The sequence below is a fragment of the Populus nigra genome, chromosome 11, assembly GCF_951802175.1.
Source record: "Populus nigra chromosome 11, ddPopNigr1.1, whole genome shotgun sequence".
Classification (NCBI taxonomy): Eukaryota; Viridiplantae; Streptophyta; class Magnoliopsida; order Malpighiales; family Salicaceae; genus Populus; species Populus nigra.
Genome location: NC_084862.1, coordinates 15,069,143 through 15,085,319, shown reverse-complemented (window position 1 = coordinate 15,085,319; position 16,177 = coordinate 15,069,143). Strand labels below are relative to the sequence as shown.

At 34.5% G+C, this 16,177-nt stretch overlaps 2 protein-coding genes across 3 annotated transcripts; one reads left to right on the top strand and one right to left on the bottom strand.

The window, feature by feature from the left end:
- The first annotated feature begins 659 nt into the window (after window positions 1-659).
- LOC133668368 (MACPF domain-containing protein At4g24290-like) lies at window positions 660-5,932 on the top strand. The gene is made up of 7 exons (XM_062088158.1): window positions 660-1,170; window positions 1,867-2,105; window positions 3,416-3,614; window positions 3,724-3,789; window positions 3,978-4,158; window positions 4,457-4,623; window positions 5,019-5,932. The coding sequence occupies exons 1-7, from the start codon at window positions 919-921 to the stop codon at window positions 5,703-5,705; spliced, it is 1,791 nt and encodes a 596-aa protein (XP_061944142.1). The 5' UTR covers window positions 660-918; the 3' UTR covers window positions 5,706-5,932.
- Window positions 5,933-10,229: 4,297 nt separating this feature from the next.
- LOC133668369 (probable magnesium transporter NIPA6) lies at window positions 10,230-15,324 on the bottom strand. 2 transcript variants are annotated; one of them, XM_062088160.1, is made up of 10 exons: window positions 15,221-15,324; window positions 14,767-15,114; window positions 14,611-14,667; window positions 14,329-14,419; window positions 14,100-14,260; window positions 13,885-14,012; window positions 13,588-13,725; window positions 12,220-12,312; window positions 12,007-12,124; window positions 10,230-10,755 (listed from the first exon to the last, which is right to left on the bottom strand). In XM_062088160.1, exons 2-10 carry the CDS (start codon window positions 14,885-14,887, stop codon window positions 10,625-10,627), a joined length of 1,038 nt encoding a protein of 345 aa, XP_061944144.1. In that variant the 5' UTR covers window positions 14,888-15,114; window positions 15,221-15,324; the 3' UTR covers window positions 10,230-10,624. The 2 variants fall into 2 exon arrangements, with proteins under 2 accessions (XP_061944144.1, XP_061944143.1); XM_062088159.1 differs by lacking the exon at window positions 15,221-15,324 and having other exon boundaries at window positions 14,767-15,214.
- Window positions 15,325-16,177: the final 853 nt, after the last annotated feature.

Sequence of the window (16,177 nt, the reverse complement as noted above, 5' to 3'; positions counted from 1 at the left end):
ATGTCAGACCCAAGCGTCATGGGTCAAACAAGAATTGATTCTAGTAATCATGTTCTTGGGTCTGGTATAACTATATGACCCAAGCACTTTGGGTTAGGCATGGATTGAGTCTGATATGACTACTTGATCCAAGTGCTTTGGGTGCCCAAGACGTTTGGGTTCGGCATGATTATCAAATCTAATACCTTGGATCGGACAAGTTTGTTAGACCCAATATTTTTTTTATTTTATCAATTTAATGTTTTATTTTTTAAGATTAAATATCTTGATTTACATCTGTCATCAATTTTTTAAAATTTGTTTTTAGATATTATTAATGATTATTTATTTATTTATTAGCGCATATAATTATTAGTTTATTTAATTATATATATATAAATTTTTTAATGGATTATATTTTTTTAAAATAATATTTTATAAAAAATAAAAATATTTATCCCTCATTGCTGGTCACTTAGCTGGTATGTATGATAAAATGTTCCAATATTTAAGACCAAATTAAAAAAATGGCAGGCAAGGCAAGAAAGAAGGTGCAAAAGGAACAAGACAAGTCTACATAAAAAATAATAGAGCAGCAGCCTATGATGACATGGGTTCTGCTTTTCCTATTAAAATGAAGGAACCAAAGCAGCAGGCTGCAGTAGCACAAAACCTTTGACTTGATCTTCAGCCACTTTCACCTAACCTCAAACTCAAAAATAAAAAAATGAGAAACAAAAATATCAAACGCATAAAAAATCAAACTTTGACCGTCTTCTTCTCCTTGGTATTCATTGAAATGCAAGAACTTTCGTTAAATAACAAGAAGAAGTGCAATATTAGCAAAAAGAAAGACTCAAAAGGACTTCATCTTTTATGGGGTTTGAGCCAAAAAAGAAAGAAAGCTAAAATTTTTGAGAGAGATTGTGACTTGTGAGGATGAGGAGTGCGAAAAAAGCTGCAGAAGAAGCAATAGAGGCAATTGGGTTAGGATATGATCTGGGTTTTGATTTAAGGCTTAAGTATTGCAAGAAAAACTCACCAAGATTGATAGTGATTAATGATGATGGTAAACAAGTGCATAATATGGTGATTCCTGGTGGGTTTTCTATTCCTGATGTTCCTAAATCTATCAAATGTGATAAAGGCGAGCGTTTGAGGTTTAGTTCTGATGTTCTTTCTTTTCAACAGGTAAGAGGAATTCACCTTTACTTTGTTCTTTTTGTTTATGTTGCTGTCCGCTTTTATTTGTGCTCTTTGTTGAATTTGCATGTCTAAGTTCCTGTCTTTGTGTCTGTGTTCTATTGATGGAATTTGTATGATCGAGTACCTGTCTTTGTGTTTGTTTAAGAAAAGAAAAGGTTAAAGAATTTGCTGCACTTTTAGCTGTCTCTTATGAGTGACGAGCCCAAGAGAGTTTATGGTTGATTTTGCAATATCAACTACTTTTCTTCAAGGAAGATGAAAAAAAAATGTGTTAGAATAGATTGTTCTATGCTTCATTAAGCCCTATGATTACAATAAAGTTATCCCATTAACTTTTTATCTCTTTGCTTCTTCTTATAGTCAAAATAGTTTCAAATTCATTTGGACAGTCCAATTTGAGGAAGTTTGTTGATTTGAACTGCCGTGTTGAAATGAAAGGGGCGTCTTTTTTGTGTGCAAATAAACTGCCCTGAGGGTAGAGTTTGCTGTGATTGAATATAGATGGGATCAATTGGGAAGTAGATATGAAATTCGCATTGCAATCAAGAGCAAATTAAATTGTTTCATGCTTTAGTATACAACCAAGGATATAGATTGTTTTTTAATGGATTATAATGGTGTTTGGTTAGAGATATAAGTAGCTTGATTCAACAGTTCACAGTGTTTTCCCTTTGCTTTCAGATGTCAGAGCAGTTCAACCAGGAATTATCTCTTTCTGGAAAAATTCCTTCGGGCCATTTCAATTCTGCGTTTGAATTTTCAGGAGTTTGGCAGAAAGATGCTGCCAATACTAAAGCCCTTGCTTTTGATGGCGTTAACATCACTCTTTACAGCATTGCACTAGATAAGTCACAGGTGGTGCTATGTGATCATGTTAAAGAAGCTGTACCATCATCATGGGAACCTGCTGCATTGGCAAGGTGAGATTCTGTGGCTTCTAAAACATATCTTCAAAGAGCTCAATGAGGTTTCCATATATAACCTCAAAGCTCTTTTGATTTGATTGCCACTCCGCATCTAGATCAGAAGAGGATGCTTGTTTTTTCTTCACCTTGTGATCATATTTCAAGTTTTTCTCACACCATATCTAAGCTTGTAATAATTCTGACCACATAAATCTTACCAAGACTGATTCACCGAATGGTAAGTCTAGGGAATTTTACAATTATTGGTTGAAGCTGGCATATTTGTGACAACAAGAACATAGTGTGTTCGCGGTCTGATTAAATTTTTCAGCCACAACACTGGGCAAAGTTTTTGTATGTTTGGATGTAAAATTCATGACAAAACAATCATCCTTTGGTGCGGTATCCTGTGATTCAGTATATTAGGGTGGTAATACCTGAAATGCAATTTTATTGAAAACATTGGAAAGAACTTAGATGCAAGTATTTTAAAATATGAGATGGAAACTAATGATGGGTCATTGAAATCCTATTGTTAATGTATTTCATTAGTGCCATGGGATTTTATCACCAGTTTCACTTTGCATTGGAGTTTATTTAACTTGTTTGGTAGACTATGAAGTTAGCAGAAGTGAATGTGAGTTGATCATTGATGGTCTGTTATGATCATATCTTAATAGATTTCCTTTTTGTTGGCGGGATTATTTACTTGGCTTTGTTGATCTAAGGAAGGGAATGGAGTTTAAGGTGTTTAGCAGACCAATAGTTTCCTATATATAAGGCTCTGTGTAACATCTTACAAATAAGACTTGATACTTCTGAAGGAAAACCTTGGCTATGTTCTGTCTGTAATCGTAAGTTAAGAAAGATAAAATGTTGCATGGTTATCAGCACATATGCTTAAGTGTTTAATATATCTGTAGCTCAACAGGCACTCAATAAACAAATGTTAGTATTCTTATGTCTCTCTCTTGTCAGCATTGGTCCTCTTTAACCTTTCCTATATAAATAATGGATCTGCAATGGGATAGCTGTATTAGAATTACCAAAAAGTTTGATTCTGCCATTCAACTATGACATGTTCTTACTTGTTGGAGTGTATGTACTTTGGTTGTATTGATTGTTGTGTGCATCTGTGTTATAGACTGAGTATTGCATTTGTAGAAATTTAACCCTGTTAGTGATACGTATTACATTGATAATTGATTATATGCTTTGTACAACTGAAACAGACATGAAATTTCTTTGACCTTTTATGCTTCTTATTACACTGATAATTGGTATATCCTTGATAACTTTGTTCTGACTTCACTGTTTCTTTCCAGTTTTATTGAGAAGTATGGTACGCATGTTATTGTTGGCATCAAAATGGGCGGAAAGGACATGATATGTATGAAGCAACAACATTCATCGCCTCTCCCACCTGTTGATGTACAGAAAAAATTAAAGGATATGGCTGACAAAATGTTTGTAGATGGTGGAAGGAGTACCATGAATTCTGATAAATTTTATGACAGAGAAAAGGTTAGAAAATCAATCTATCTATGCCCCCTCTCATAATTTGACATGAATGAAATTCAAGAATCTCGTGTGGATATGTTTCATAGCTTACTTTGGTCATTTTTCTTCCCAGGTTCTCCAGCTGCAGGGGCTGTCATTCATGGACCAATTGCCATCTAGTTCTTATTCCCAGACAGAGGTACCCTTGTTTAAAATGTGAATAAATTCCTAGTTTCCTAACAATGCGCAACTGGCATACTGAAATTTGATTTTAATCCCTACAGATTGTGCAGTGGTTGTTATTTTAGTTTAGTTGACTCTCGTTTTTCTTCCATATGACCTGAATTCCTTATGTTAGATTTTGTCAAATTTGTGTTTAATTTGCAGCACATTAAATTCATTAGCAAGCGCAAAGGTGGAAATAAAAACCTACCACACAAGGAGTGGTGTCAGACTGTTCAGACCGAACCTGATGTTATCTCAATGTCATTTGTGCCAATCACATCATTATTGAGTGGAATCAATGGGAGTGGATTTTTGACCCATGCCATCAATCTCTATATCCGTTGTAAGCATGGAATTTCTTCTCGACTTTGCATGTTGATGTAGTGCAATTTGTGAAGATGAGAATCTGATAGTGCACATTCATTGTGTTCCTATGAAAGGAAACACATTTCAAAGCTGAAAGGAAACTACTGTTTATTTAAATTATCAACAAATAAGGATGGGTTAGATGGCATGCATTTGGCTGTATATTGTAAAATGATAGCCAAATTAAAAATCTTTTGTTGGATTTTCACGCTCACTGAATTTTTTTGGCTATTAAATCTTACCTATTGTTTGGTTTGACCTGTTTCTGAGTGCAGATAAACCACCACTTGATGAATTACACCAGTTTTTGGAGTTTCAGCTTCCAAGGCAATGGGCACCAGTATTTGGTGAGCTTGCCCTTGGTCCTGACAGGAAGCAACAAAGTAACGCATCTTTGCAGTTCAGCCTCATGGGTCCTAAGCTTTATGTTAACACAACACCAGTAATGCTCTTACCATCATCATGTTTTGCTTTGTGGGATTGTTGTTTCCTTTCTTTTGTTAGGGCCTTGCATTTTGCTTTCAAGTTTTTCATTCTCTTCATTGAAGAAACCAAAGCCCATTCTATTGTCATTCATCATATATGAGATCATAGTACCACTTGGAAGGTAATTACATCTCAAAGCGATCATAAATCTTGTCTCACAGTCTTACCTTGAAGATCAAGAGTGGAAAAGACACAGTTTACAAAGTAAAAGTAGCTATCCAATGTTGTCATTAGTAACCATTACATTGTGATTGACTTAGTCTGAGAGCAGTAAATATCTATAATAAGGGAAAGTGGATGATGCTCAGCACCTTGCTGTTGTATTTATTTTTTTAACACAATACATGGCAGGTTGATGTGGGGAAGAAGCTGGTTACTGGCCTTAGACTGTACTTAGAAGGTAAAAGAAGCAACTGCTTAGCGATTCACTTGCAGCACCTATCTTCACTGCCGAAGACCTTCCAGCTTGCAGATGAACGAGGTGGCAACATTTCAGATTTCTCCTCTGACCGCAGATATTATGAGAAAGTGAAATGGAAGAGCTTCTCCCATATCTGCACAGCCCCTGTTGAGTCGGAAGATGATCTCTCGATTGTCACCGGGGCACAGTTTGAAGTTGGAGAGTCTGGTTTGAAAAAAGTTTTATTTTTGCGGCTCCAATTTTCTAGAGTTATCGGTACCACAACTCTGAGGAGGTCTGAATGGGATGGTTCCCCTGCCTTGAACCAGAAGTCTGGAATAATGTCCACATTGATCAGTACTCGTTTCTCAAGTGCTCAGAAACAACCTCCTCCACAACCAGTGGTAAACATAAACTCAGCCGTGTACCCAGGAGGTCCCCCAGTCGCTGCCCAGACCCCTAAACTTTTGAAGTTTGTTGACACAACAGAGATGACAAGAGGACCGCAAGACACACCTGGATACTGGGCCGTGTCTGGGGCAAAGCTTAATGTAGATAAGGGAAAAATCTCTCTTCGAGTCAAGTATTCTCTATTGCCTTTGGTTTTACCTGATGATGATGTATCAATAGAGATGTAACTTGTTATTTTGAAATGGGAGAGTGAAAGAGAGATTTTATGCAGGTAAACAAGATCTTAACAGGGTTTGTATTCGTTGGGGTAAGGATTTCTATGAGAAATTCAGTGGGGGGTGGTTGCGTACAAATCTTCTATTCTATTATGTAATCTCTGCAGAGCTTTCAGTCTTTCATGCTGTTTGTGAATATATTGATGCCTGATATTAAAGATTTGCAACGGTTTCTTTTTCTTTTTGTTTTATACTTTTCCGAACCAAATAGAAGCTGAGGTCTCTGAACCTGAGATTTCTATTTTAGTAGTGTTCCCTGCCAATTCATCTCCGAGTGGTTTTTTCATTTGGTAGGCAAATTTGTTCGACAATATTTTTGAAAATCTTTCCTTTTGTTACAAATGAGAGGCTGTCTCATACCTGACAACTATTAGGGAAGAGAGGGAGAGCGGTGTATTTAAAAAAAAAAGATAATTATAATTTTTTATTTTAAATTAATAATTTTTTGATGTTTTTAAATTAAATTGATATCAAAAATAATTTTTAAAAATAAAAAATATTATTTTAATATATTTTCAAATAACATTACTAATCCATTATAGATACATCCTAAATCCTAAGTCATAAACTTATTGGCAATATCTTTATTGCTATTGACCATCACACAACAATCTATGGTTTGGTCTAATTTTCTTAAAAAAATACAATTCTCATGAGATTGCACATGTAATAATAGGACTAATATCTTTATTTTTTAACCTGTTTGAGAGTATGGTTGCTTTTTAAAGTGTTTTTTATACTGAAATGCATCAAAATAATATTTTTTTTTAAAAAAATTATTTTTAAGATCAGCACATTAAAACGATCCAAAACATAAAAAAAATTAATTTTTAGCAAAAAAATTATAATTTTTTAAAAACACGAGTATAACCACATTTTCAAACACTTACTAAGAAAAAAACAAGTTTTCGATTTTAGATTTTATACACAACTATTAAAATCAGGATAATCTCATGCATCATTATCAACCATTCAACAATTTCTATAACTTCCATTAACCATCCATCAATTCCCATAACCACCATCAACCATTTAATAATTCTTATAATCACCATCAACCACCCACTAGTTCCTATAATCGCCATCAACCATTTAACGAATCTTTGAATCATTCAACAATTCCTAGAATATCCAACAACTACCCAACCATTCGTAAAACCATCATCAACCACCATAGAACTACAGAGAACTATTCAACAAAATCAAAGATAGAAACACACAACATGTAGATAAACACTCATTACAATTTCATTTATGTTTTAGTATATTATTTCTCATCCTATTTTTACTAACTTCTATGTCTGCAAGCAAACTCATGAATCAACTCAATATAATAACCATGAAAAGCTGAAATCCAACCCAAATTCGGTTTTAAGTTTTTTACGACTTCAGAAAAAAAAACTAAAATTTTAGCCTATTTACTACTTCTCAATGAATATCAAGAAGCAATAACCTTTCTTGTGTTATGATGTTGTAAAGATTCATGTGAAGTCTCTAATTATTATTCCCATTCCATGCCCATCTTATCATTTCCAGCTTCTCTCCCGTTCTTGTAGACTCATGTCGTGGAGAGCCAACCCTTGATTGGACTTGTTGGTTGACTTGAATCAGAGAACTTGAGCAAGAATTAGAGGCCCTTTACAGCAAAAGTTTATTTATTTATTTATTTATTTTAAAATGAAAGTATTTCAGAAGGCAAACAAACCCTTGGTAGAGGTTACTTGAATCTCCTCAATATAAACCATTAATCAAATATCAAGATTTATCTATATGCTCTTGTACTTTGAAAAAGAAGAAGAAAGAAACATCAAATACCAAAGAGAGTGTTTACTAGGGGACTCTAAAACAAGTAAGAGGCCATTATTGAGATAAAATTTGAATCAAAGTTTGACATAATCCCTTATCCCTCCAGCTGGTGAAGATTTTCATGTATAATAGATTACGAAATTCTAACATAGTTGATACTATTTCCTTGTATAATAGATTATGTGATAATTCTTAGCTGTAAATGTTAAATTTACAGTCTATATAATTCAATACAGGCCATGCATCACGCAAGAAAGTTTTTCCAAAAACTTCATGAGCTCACAGTTTCTAACAATGATATATTCTTCTACCTTGAATGAGCTTGATTTTTCCCCAGCCAGAACTACGCTGCCTGGTATTTCTATTAAACTAGACTCAGCCAGCTACCTGTTATGGAAGACACAAGAAGTCCTTATTCTACATGGCGATGGTCTTTCCTGGGTATGTGAAAAATGAAGCTCCATGCCCGCAAGCTATTACCATCAACGATAAAATGAGTGGGTCATAATTGCTGCCAAAGATAAATAAGTTACCCTCTATCTTTAGAAGACAAGTGTGACCGACTCAGATCATTATTGATAATTGTTTTTGGTGTTATTAGATTCCTCTCGTCGATATCTTTTTTATGGTACTGATGATGTCATAATTAGAGTTTCAATGTATCTCCGGGATTTTTTTTCTTTCTTTGTTTACTCTTTCCTCTCCAATTTATTTTATGTTTTTTTTATTGAATATCATTATTCTAAATAGTGACAAGTTATAAAAGTCATATTTTTCAAGCGTGTTATATATAATTTGTGTTTTTTTACAAATTATTTTTTCAACAGTGCTATTTTGCCAATATTTTTAATTAATTGTGCTAATTTAAAAACAAAATCCACAAAAATACATAATACTAATAGAGTTCTAATTTGCACGAACAATTAAAATATGTTTTTTTTACAAGAATAAGAATATTAGTCATAGTTATTAATCTAAGAAATTCGAGACTGAATCTTATTTCAAGATGAGTTTTAATTTAAATTCAAAAATAAACAAACCAGGTTCAAACCTAAACGATTCAATATTAAAAAAAAAAATAAAGCAACTACGTGAAATAAAATTTCCATCTAGTCCTTATAACCTTGTAAAGAGATTAAAATGAATAATTTGAAATAAAATTCAATATTATAATTTAGATTTAAACAAGTCACCCTATTTCTGTTTTTGGCCATGCATGCTACCCATGCTTAACTCCTTTTGGCAAGACTAAACTTGATTATAAATTAAAAAAGGTTTATCTTCCTTGGTTGTTCAACCCACTACAAGGGCTATTGGTGATGAACTCACGTTTCCTTTCACTCATCGATAGGATCCTATCCAAGATGATTTGGAATTTTTCGAGGATTTAAACGAGCCCTCGGGCTTGATATACCAAATTTAGCATCTACAGTCAACGACTAGTTTTCAACATTGTTCTTCTGATAAATCCATCTTTTAATCGTTGCCATGGCTCTAATAACATTCTTATGCTCCTGATTTACGTTGATGGCATCATCATCATAGCAGTAAATTCTTCACAAATCAGCAAATTTATTTCTAATTTGGTGTTAGTCTTCAATATGAAAGACCGTGGAGAATAGCACTATTTCTTGGAATTCAAGGTGGTCGTGATCAATCTACACTAGCTATTACTCTAACTCAAACGAGATATGTGCTCTCTCTTCCTTAAGAAATTGGTTTGGATGGTGCCAAACCTGTTACAACACCATTGGCCACAGGTGCTCCATTGCCAGCCAATGAAGGTGCTCTTTTGCTTGATCCATCTCGGTATCGGCACATGGCTGGATTAATTCAATATATGACCCGAAATCGCTCTTGTATGTCAATCCATGCAATGTCCCCGTGCTTCATGGTTATTGTCATCCTAAATGGGCAGGTTCTTGGGATGATCGTCGATCCATAACCAGTTTTGTTAATATTTATGAGTGATGACTTACTATCTGACAGAAGCAGAATATCATGATTTAGTGGCTGCCATAGCTAAGCTCTTGTGGTTTATGCATGTACTCAAATAGCTTCGATATGATTTATCCTCACCCACATTCTTAGTGCCATCAACATGGCTAGAAATATGGCCCTTCATCATCGCACTGAACATATATAGAGATTGATGTCCATTTTGTTCGTTAACAAGTAGCCCTCCCTCGATGTTATTTCTTTGGCACACATCTCAGATTATGATCAAATAGCTGATGTATTTACAAAACCCTTGAGTGCTCCCAAATTTGTTCCAAATGATGACACGCTCTTCTTCGGTTCCGTCCTGCCCTGAGCTTTAAGGGGAATATTGAGATACGATTTGAATCAAGGTTCAGAAATTATCCTTTATCCCTCCAACTGGTGCAAATGATCCTCCACAACTGGTCTTCCTCGCAATTGATACTCTCCCGTTATTATTTCCATGCATAATAGATTACGAGATTCTAGCATAATTGTTATTATTCCCTTGTATAACAAATCATGAGGTAATTCTTAGCTTGTTAAACATACATTCTATATAATTCAATACAGGCCATGCATCATGCAAGTGAGTTTTTCCAAATGTTTCATTTTCCTTGCAGAGTTTTTCCAAATATTTCATTCTCCTTGCAGCCATGACACTAATCATGTAAGCAAGGAACAAATCAATTTCAGCACAACCAAAAACTCGAATTTACTAAATTTGTCACATAAAATCAAATCAATTAGATTACAAAGACCAGACCCAACTACATGGGTTAGCTCAGTTTGAAACCTACACACATGAGACTGAACATGGTTGGAGGAATGAAAACAAATATTGCTACAAGCTGAGAAAGGGAATGCAAAAATGTGAAGAATCAAAAAAAGGTGAGATGAGAGACCACTACAAAGGGCTATGGCATAAGACTAGACTGTTGTTTTAGAAACTCAGAAGTATTCGCTAACAAAAAGATTACCACATGGTGTTCCCCTGCACAAACAATAGACTCTCGAGCAGTCCTGCATGGGGCCTTAGGTGCCACCAAAAATTGAAAACTTTAGCACCTCAAGTATAGTATCTTTCACTTGAAATGGTCTTGCTGGAGAATTGTGATAAAATTGGGAGATGGCCCATCTTCATCCTTCTGTTTCCAATGTTCTCCACTGCTTTGGATGTACCATGATACCTTTGGAGACAATGGTGTATAAAGATCTGCATGTTTGGAATTATCAGACAAATGCATTGCTTTTCTTTAATAATATTAAGTGTGTGTTTGTCTAAGCGACGCTTTTCAAACTGTGGTTAGCCACAAAAAGCATTATTTTTTTTTATGCTTTTTGCACAGCCAACCGCAATTTGAAACGCGGTTGGCTGTGTGAAGGGCTTTAAGGCTTTTGCCACCCTAGAAACTGAAATCCATGTAATGTTCGTTTTTAACATATTAGCATGAACACAAGTCATCCATGCAGTAACTGACATTTCAAGGAGGTGAAGAAAACCTACCATCATAAAAAGAACTTGAATCTGATCCTTTACAATTAAAATTACATTACACATTTGGCTGCAGCCAACATAACCATTTGTTCCAGCAAAATAAAACTAGAGCACATCAGTACTGGTGTACGAGTGGAAACATTATTTTGTTTGCTTATAGAATATAACATCTTTATAGTTAATAGCTACCACTCATTTTCTACAATCTTCACATAGCATTTTCACAAGTATCATGCGTATTATCTTGAAATTACATTCCAAAAAACCAATTATTTAACTTAGTTTTTATTTATGAAGGCATTTTGTCTTCAAGGTAGTTCAACTTGCACATTTTTTATTCCAATCAGTGATCTTTGCGGTCAAATCTTGTAATTGATACATAATTTTCGAAGCCTGACAGTTGATAAAAAGGGGTGCTCTCAAAAAAACAAAAAAAACACCTGATGGTCTCATCTGCAATGAAGACTTCAACATCTCTAGCCAGATGCTGGAATCTAAAGAGTTTCTCTGAAATCATTTCAAAATTGTTCAAGAACCTCAAACAAATATTCAAACCTTTCCGTAAACCTATAGATATTTTTGCCTGTTCCCATTACAAACTCTTACATCTTACAAATTGAGTGACTTGCTTTCTCCCCTCACTCAGCCAACTTCTTTTCTTCTATAACCTGAATCATGCTCTTTTCCTAATTCATCATACTGAGAAACCCCACATAGTGCTCCTGATAACTTCTTAGAAAACACAACTCATTTCTTGTATGTTTCTGTCTCTATAAAATGAGCGTTAATGCTTTATATTTTCACAATTTTGATTCGACTAATAATGATTTTTTAATTAGAAAGTAATGAAATTGCAGGTGCAACATTGCTCGAACATTAAGCAAATATGAGATACCTGGCAAGCATGCATTTAAGTCACAATTTTAATATCTAGCAAGATTCACCAACCTAAGTGCACAAGAGATTTACCTGTCAGGATTGGTGGATCTGGTTCTCTGGTGCTATGTAATACAAAGGTACCAGATAACACAGTAACAAACCCACAAAGCTCCGAAGCAATGCTGCTTGCACTCTGACCAGAATAATCCTTCAGAAAAAGTACAAAAAGCAGTTAGAAGTGCTCATTACTCTCTGTCTCCCTCCCCCCTCTCTCTCTGCATGAGCATTTGTGCATAAGGATACCTTGAACATTATTGCACTGGCAAGAATTGTAAAAGACGTAAACCCGGCATAATAGATGGGAGAAACAATTGCTGTGTTGAACGTATCCAGGGCCTGCAACCACACCAGATCATTAGATGAGAACTCATATTGAACCTGAAGCACTATTAAGGCAATGCAACATATTGACTATAATTTTGGAGACTAGGAATCTTTCAAATGTGCAAGAAGAAGAGGAAAAGAGAATCATCTTTTAACCAACCATTGTCGCAGATTTTCAAAGTGTATTCAGCACTTGTTGTCAGATAACCACGAACATTTATGATGTGAGACTTAAAAGTCAACAAAAGAATCATACACAATTAACAAAATAATAATAAACAACCAAAATCTGTTCAGAGTACTATGTGCATCTCCTGTTCAATTAAACCCTATCACCAATATATTCTTAATGAGACCACACATTTGTTTAGATTGAATTCTTATAGGTGTATCATGGGGGATATATGATGGAGTTCAATTGAGGTTTCTGAAGTTTCATGGCAAGGAGGCATCTGCCTAAAAGTGTGTTAGTTAGAGTGCATCACTAATATTGGTTGACTTATTACATAAAAGTGTTTGAATTTACAATCAAATGTTACGCTCACATATTCCAAACCATTGTCCATGGCTAAGGGTCCAGACAACTTCATTCCATGCAAAGCACTACACGAGTGCAAATTAAGAAATATAAACACTTCTTTTATGTCCATAATTTCATGGCTCAAGAATTCAGATTTTCTGCTAGGAAAACTCATCCAATTTCGGAGCCCCAAAATAGTGAACTTATTCTCTAAATTCTCTTCTTTCCTAACTTGAAACCAAAATATTTTTTTTGGTACAACTTTAATATTGTAAGAAGATAGAAAATGCTAAGCATTCCTAATTTGTAACAGAATTTTATCTTATTCCTCCTCGAGTCAAAGACACTTTTCGATCCGTACCTAAAATAATATACTAATGGTTCTTTAACCATTATAGTTATCTTGGTCCTAGGTTAGACTATAAACTTGCAGGTACTAAACCATTTCAAATCTTAATGATATCAGATCCCTCAAGACAAGAATGCGTGTGCACACACCCAACTAGGTCCAATTAATGGATTGGAGGCAATGATGATAGTAACCAAGTCTCAAGACAGTCATAGATAGATTTGAGCATCAATAAGAAGATAGGAAAGCAACTCTTTCCAGAGCTGTAAAGTAATTTGGTCCTCATTTGCATAAGCATGCTTGTCACACGGAAATTGGTTAAACATCACCAACTCACTAGCTTGTAGCACTTAAAGAGAAAAAAGCATAACCATTCAGATAATACCACAGTGACAGAACTGCATATTAAGATACTAACCATGTTTAGATAATTTAATTGGGTGATGATGCAAGTAATTGCAACCATTGCAAAAATCCACGTTTGGAAGTATTTGGCTTGGTTTGTGCCCTCTAGCGTTAATTTTATTGCAATGCCAATGGCTTTTATACTCATAACCTGCAAAACAAGAAAGCCTGTAGTTATTATTGTTATAAGAACACATGCAAATGTTCCATTGAGGTTTAAGTTTCAAAGTTCCCAGACCACATGCATAAACCAAAGGTTTTAAATTCACTTAATCCTAGTTTACACCTAGCAAGGGCTTAAGATACTTACTGTCAATGATCCAATTACTGAGCAAATTCCTATATAGACCAAAATGTTCGTTTGGCCATAGCGTGGAGAAAAATACCAAATCAGCACCAATGCTATAGCTGCCGCAGCGGCTGTATATGAAAGAAATGCTGGAAAAGAAAAGATTGCACATCAAATTGATTAGGAGGAAAGGTAGAAACAAGAGATGAGCACAACTAAGCAGGACAGAGTTCTACCAGGCTGGATAGCTAATTCCCAGATTTCTTTAACTGAATTGATGGACCGTTCTTCAGGTGCATGTAGCACAATCACAGTAGAACCGACTATGCATAGAAGACAACCCAACACCCCCATTTTTTGCAGCTTTTCCCCCAACAAGAAATGGGCTAATACCGCACTGCCCATGTTTACACATAATTAGACTAATCAATTACAGATACTAATTGAAGATGAAATAAACATTACCTAACAATGATACTCAATGCACCAAGTGGTGTCACTAGAACAGCAGGAGCATAAACGTATGCTACAAAATTGGCAATTTCTCCAACAATCACTGTCAATTCGTCCAACAAAACACCAATCAGATCAAGACACATCAAATCTAAGAACACACAAACAATCATCCCTCAAACACTTCCACTTAAATTCAAATTAGCCTAAAAATCAATTCTTTTTCAACAAAGACCACATTTAACTTGAATAACCAAAACAGCAGCAGAAGCAGCACTAACAAAAGTAACTTACTACTAATCATGCCTATCCACCATAGTGGCTCCAGCAAATAACCATAGCCTCCGACACCTTAAACAAACAAAATCAACCTCAATCACCATTACAAACTAAACAAACACTAAATTCAACAAAACCCCAAAATTCCTTTCAAACAAGAACTTGACTTACTTGCTCGAGGACCACTAACACCAGCTTTCCTAAGACCCTTCTTCTTGATTATAAAACTGGTCCCTATGAAGGTACTGGAAACCAGTGCCAGTATAAACCCTGTTAAATTGCTTGAGTACATCTACACAGATACATACACATACACATGCACGCACGCACGCACGCACATATATATAGATGTGAAAGAAAAAGGATAAAAGGATGCCAATTCTATCAAAACAGTGACAAATCCGATCTGGGTTTTGCTCTAAAACTCTGTAAAGCAATGTTCTTGATGATGATGATGATGCTGATGCTGCTGCTGCTGCTGCTGAAGATGATGATGATTGTAGCTGACCAATCCAGCATCTGCAGAGACAGATACATATACAAGTTACTTTGTTTTTGTTCTGTCAGAAGGGAAAGATGTGAGAAAGTGTGAAAAGTGTCAGAGAAAGGGAACATAATTTTCCACCTGCCAGTCATCTTGTTGTTCAACGATGCTATGGTAGCTGCCTACAGGTGTTGATCTCTTAGTTTTTTTCAGGGGGGAGAACATGTTTGCCCCCCAACTATTACATGAGTTTCAACTAAGTCTCCAAACAAAATAAATTTTCAATTGGATACCCCATGTATAAGAAAATTAGCCAATTACTTAAAATTGTAGAGAAACTGCGACGAGTTTGTTCACAGTATAGCACTATTATTAAACCTTGCCTGGCTATACTTGAGACTTAGTTGATTCAGGACTATCATGGGTCATATTTTATAGAAAATAGAAGGGAGTTGGCTTGGTTTCACCAATTAAAAATCTAAATTAACCTAATCAAAACTTGATTACTTTAAAAAAATAATGTTATTTTAACCAAACAAACTTACCTAACCCAAGTTTTGTGCTGAGTTAACACTCCAACTAGGTGTTTTATATATACATATAAAGTGACCGAGTCTATCAATAAGTTGATTAAAAATATTTAAAACTTAAAAACAGATTTAATTTTAAAATATTTAAAACAATAGTTTTTTTTTTTTTGAAAAACAATGAAATAAAAATATTTTGTATTAATATGAGGCTATCTAGATTACTAACTTGTAACTGAGGTCATGGCCTTAACTAAGTTTAATATATTTTTAAATTTATTTTTATCTAATTATATAATAATAAAAATAAACATTCATATATATTTTTCATCAAGATTATTTATTTAAATTTGTGTATTTTTTTTATTTTGATAAAAAAATAATTTTTTTATTAACAACATAATTAGTTTAATAAACAACATCAGCAACTAGAAAAAAAATGACAAAAACTATAATGATCTCAACTAAAAAGGGAAAAAATATATCTCTAATGAAAAGATCTATTTTTTTATTCAAGCATTTATTTTTTATTATGACAAGAATTTCTTTTAACTATAAATGATTGTGAAAG

What these genes read in the sequence shown, in the direction of transcription:
- LOC133668368 (XM_062088158.1), top strand. Translation starts at nt 919, where the DNA reads ATGAGGAGTGCGAAAAAAGCTGCAGAAGAAGCAATAGAGGCAATTGGG. An exon ending in GAACCTGCTGCATTGGCAAG is followed by an intron (nt 2,106 to 3,415) that starts GTGAGATTCTGT and finishes GTTTCTTTCCAG; the next exon opens with TTTTATTGAGAAGTATGGTA. An exon ending in GTTCTTATTCCCAGACAGAG is followed by an intron (nt 3,790 to 3,977) that starts GTACCCTTGTTT and finishes TTTAATTTGCAG; the next exon opens with CACATTAAATTCATTAGCAA.
- LOC133668369 (XM_062088160.1), bottom strand. Translation starts at nt 14,887, where the DNA reads ATGTACTCAAGCAATTTAACAGGGTTTATACTGGCACTGGTTTCCAGT. An exon ending in TGTTAGTGGTCCTCGAGCAA is followed by an intron (nt 14,668 to 14,766) that starts GTAAGTCAAGTT and finishes TGTTTGTTTAAG; the next exon opens with GTGTCGGAGGCTATGGTTAT. An exon ending in GGAATTAGCTATCCAGCCTG is followed by an intron (nt 14,013 to 14,099) that starts GTAGAACTCTGT and finishes TTTCTTTTCCAG; the next exon opens with CATTTCTTTCATATACAGCC.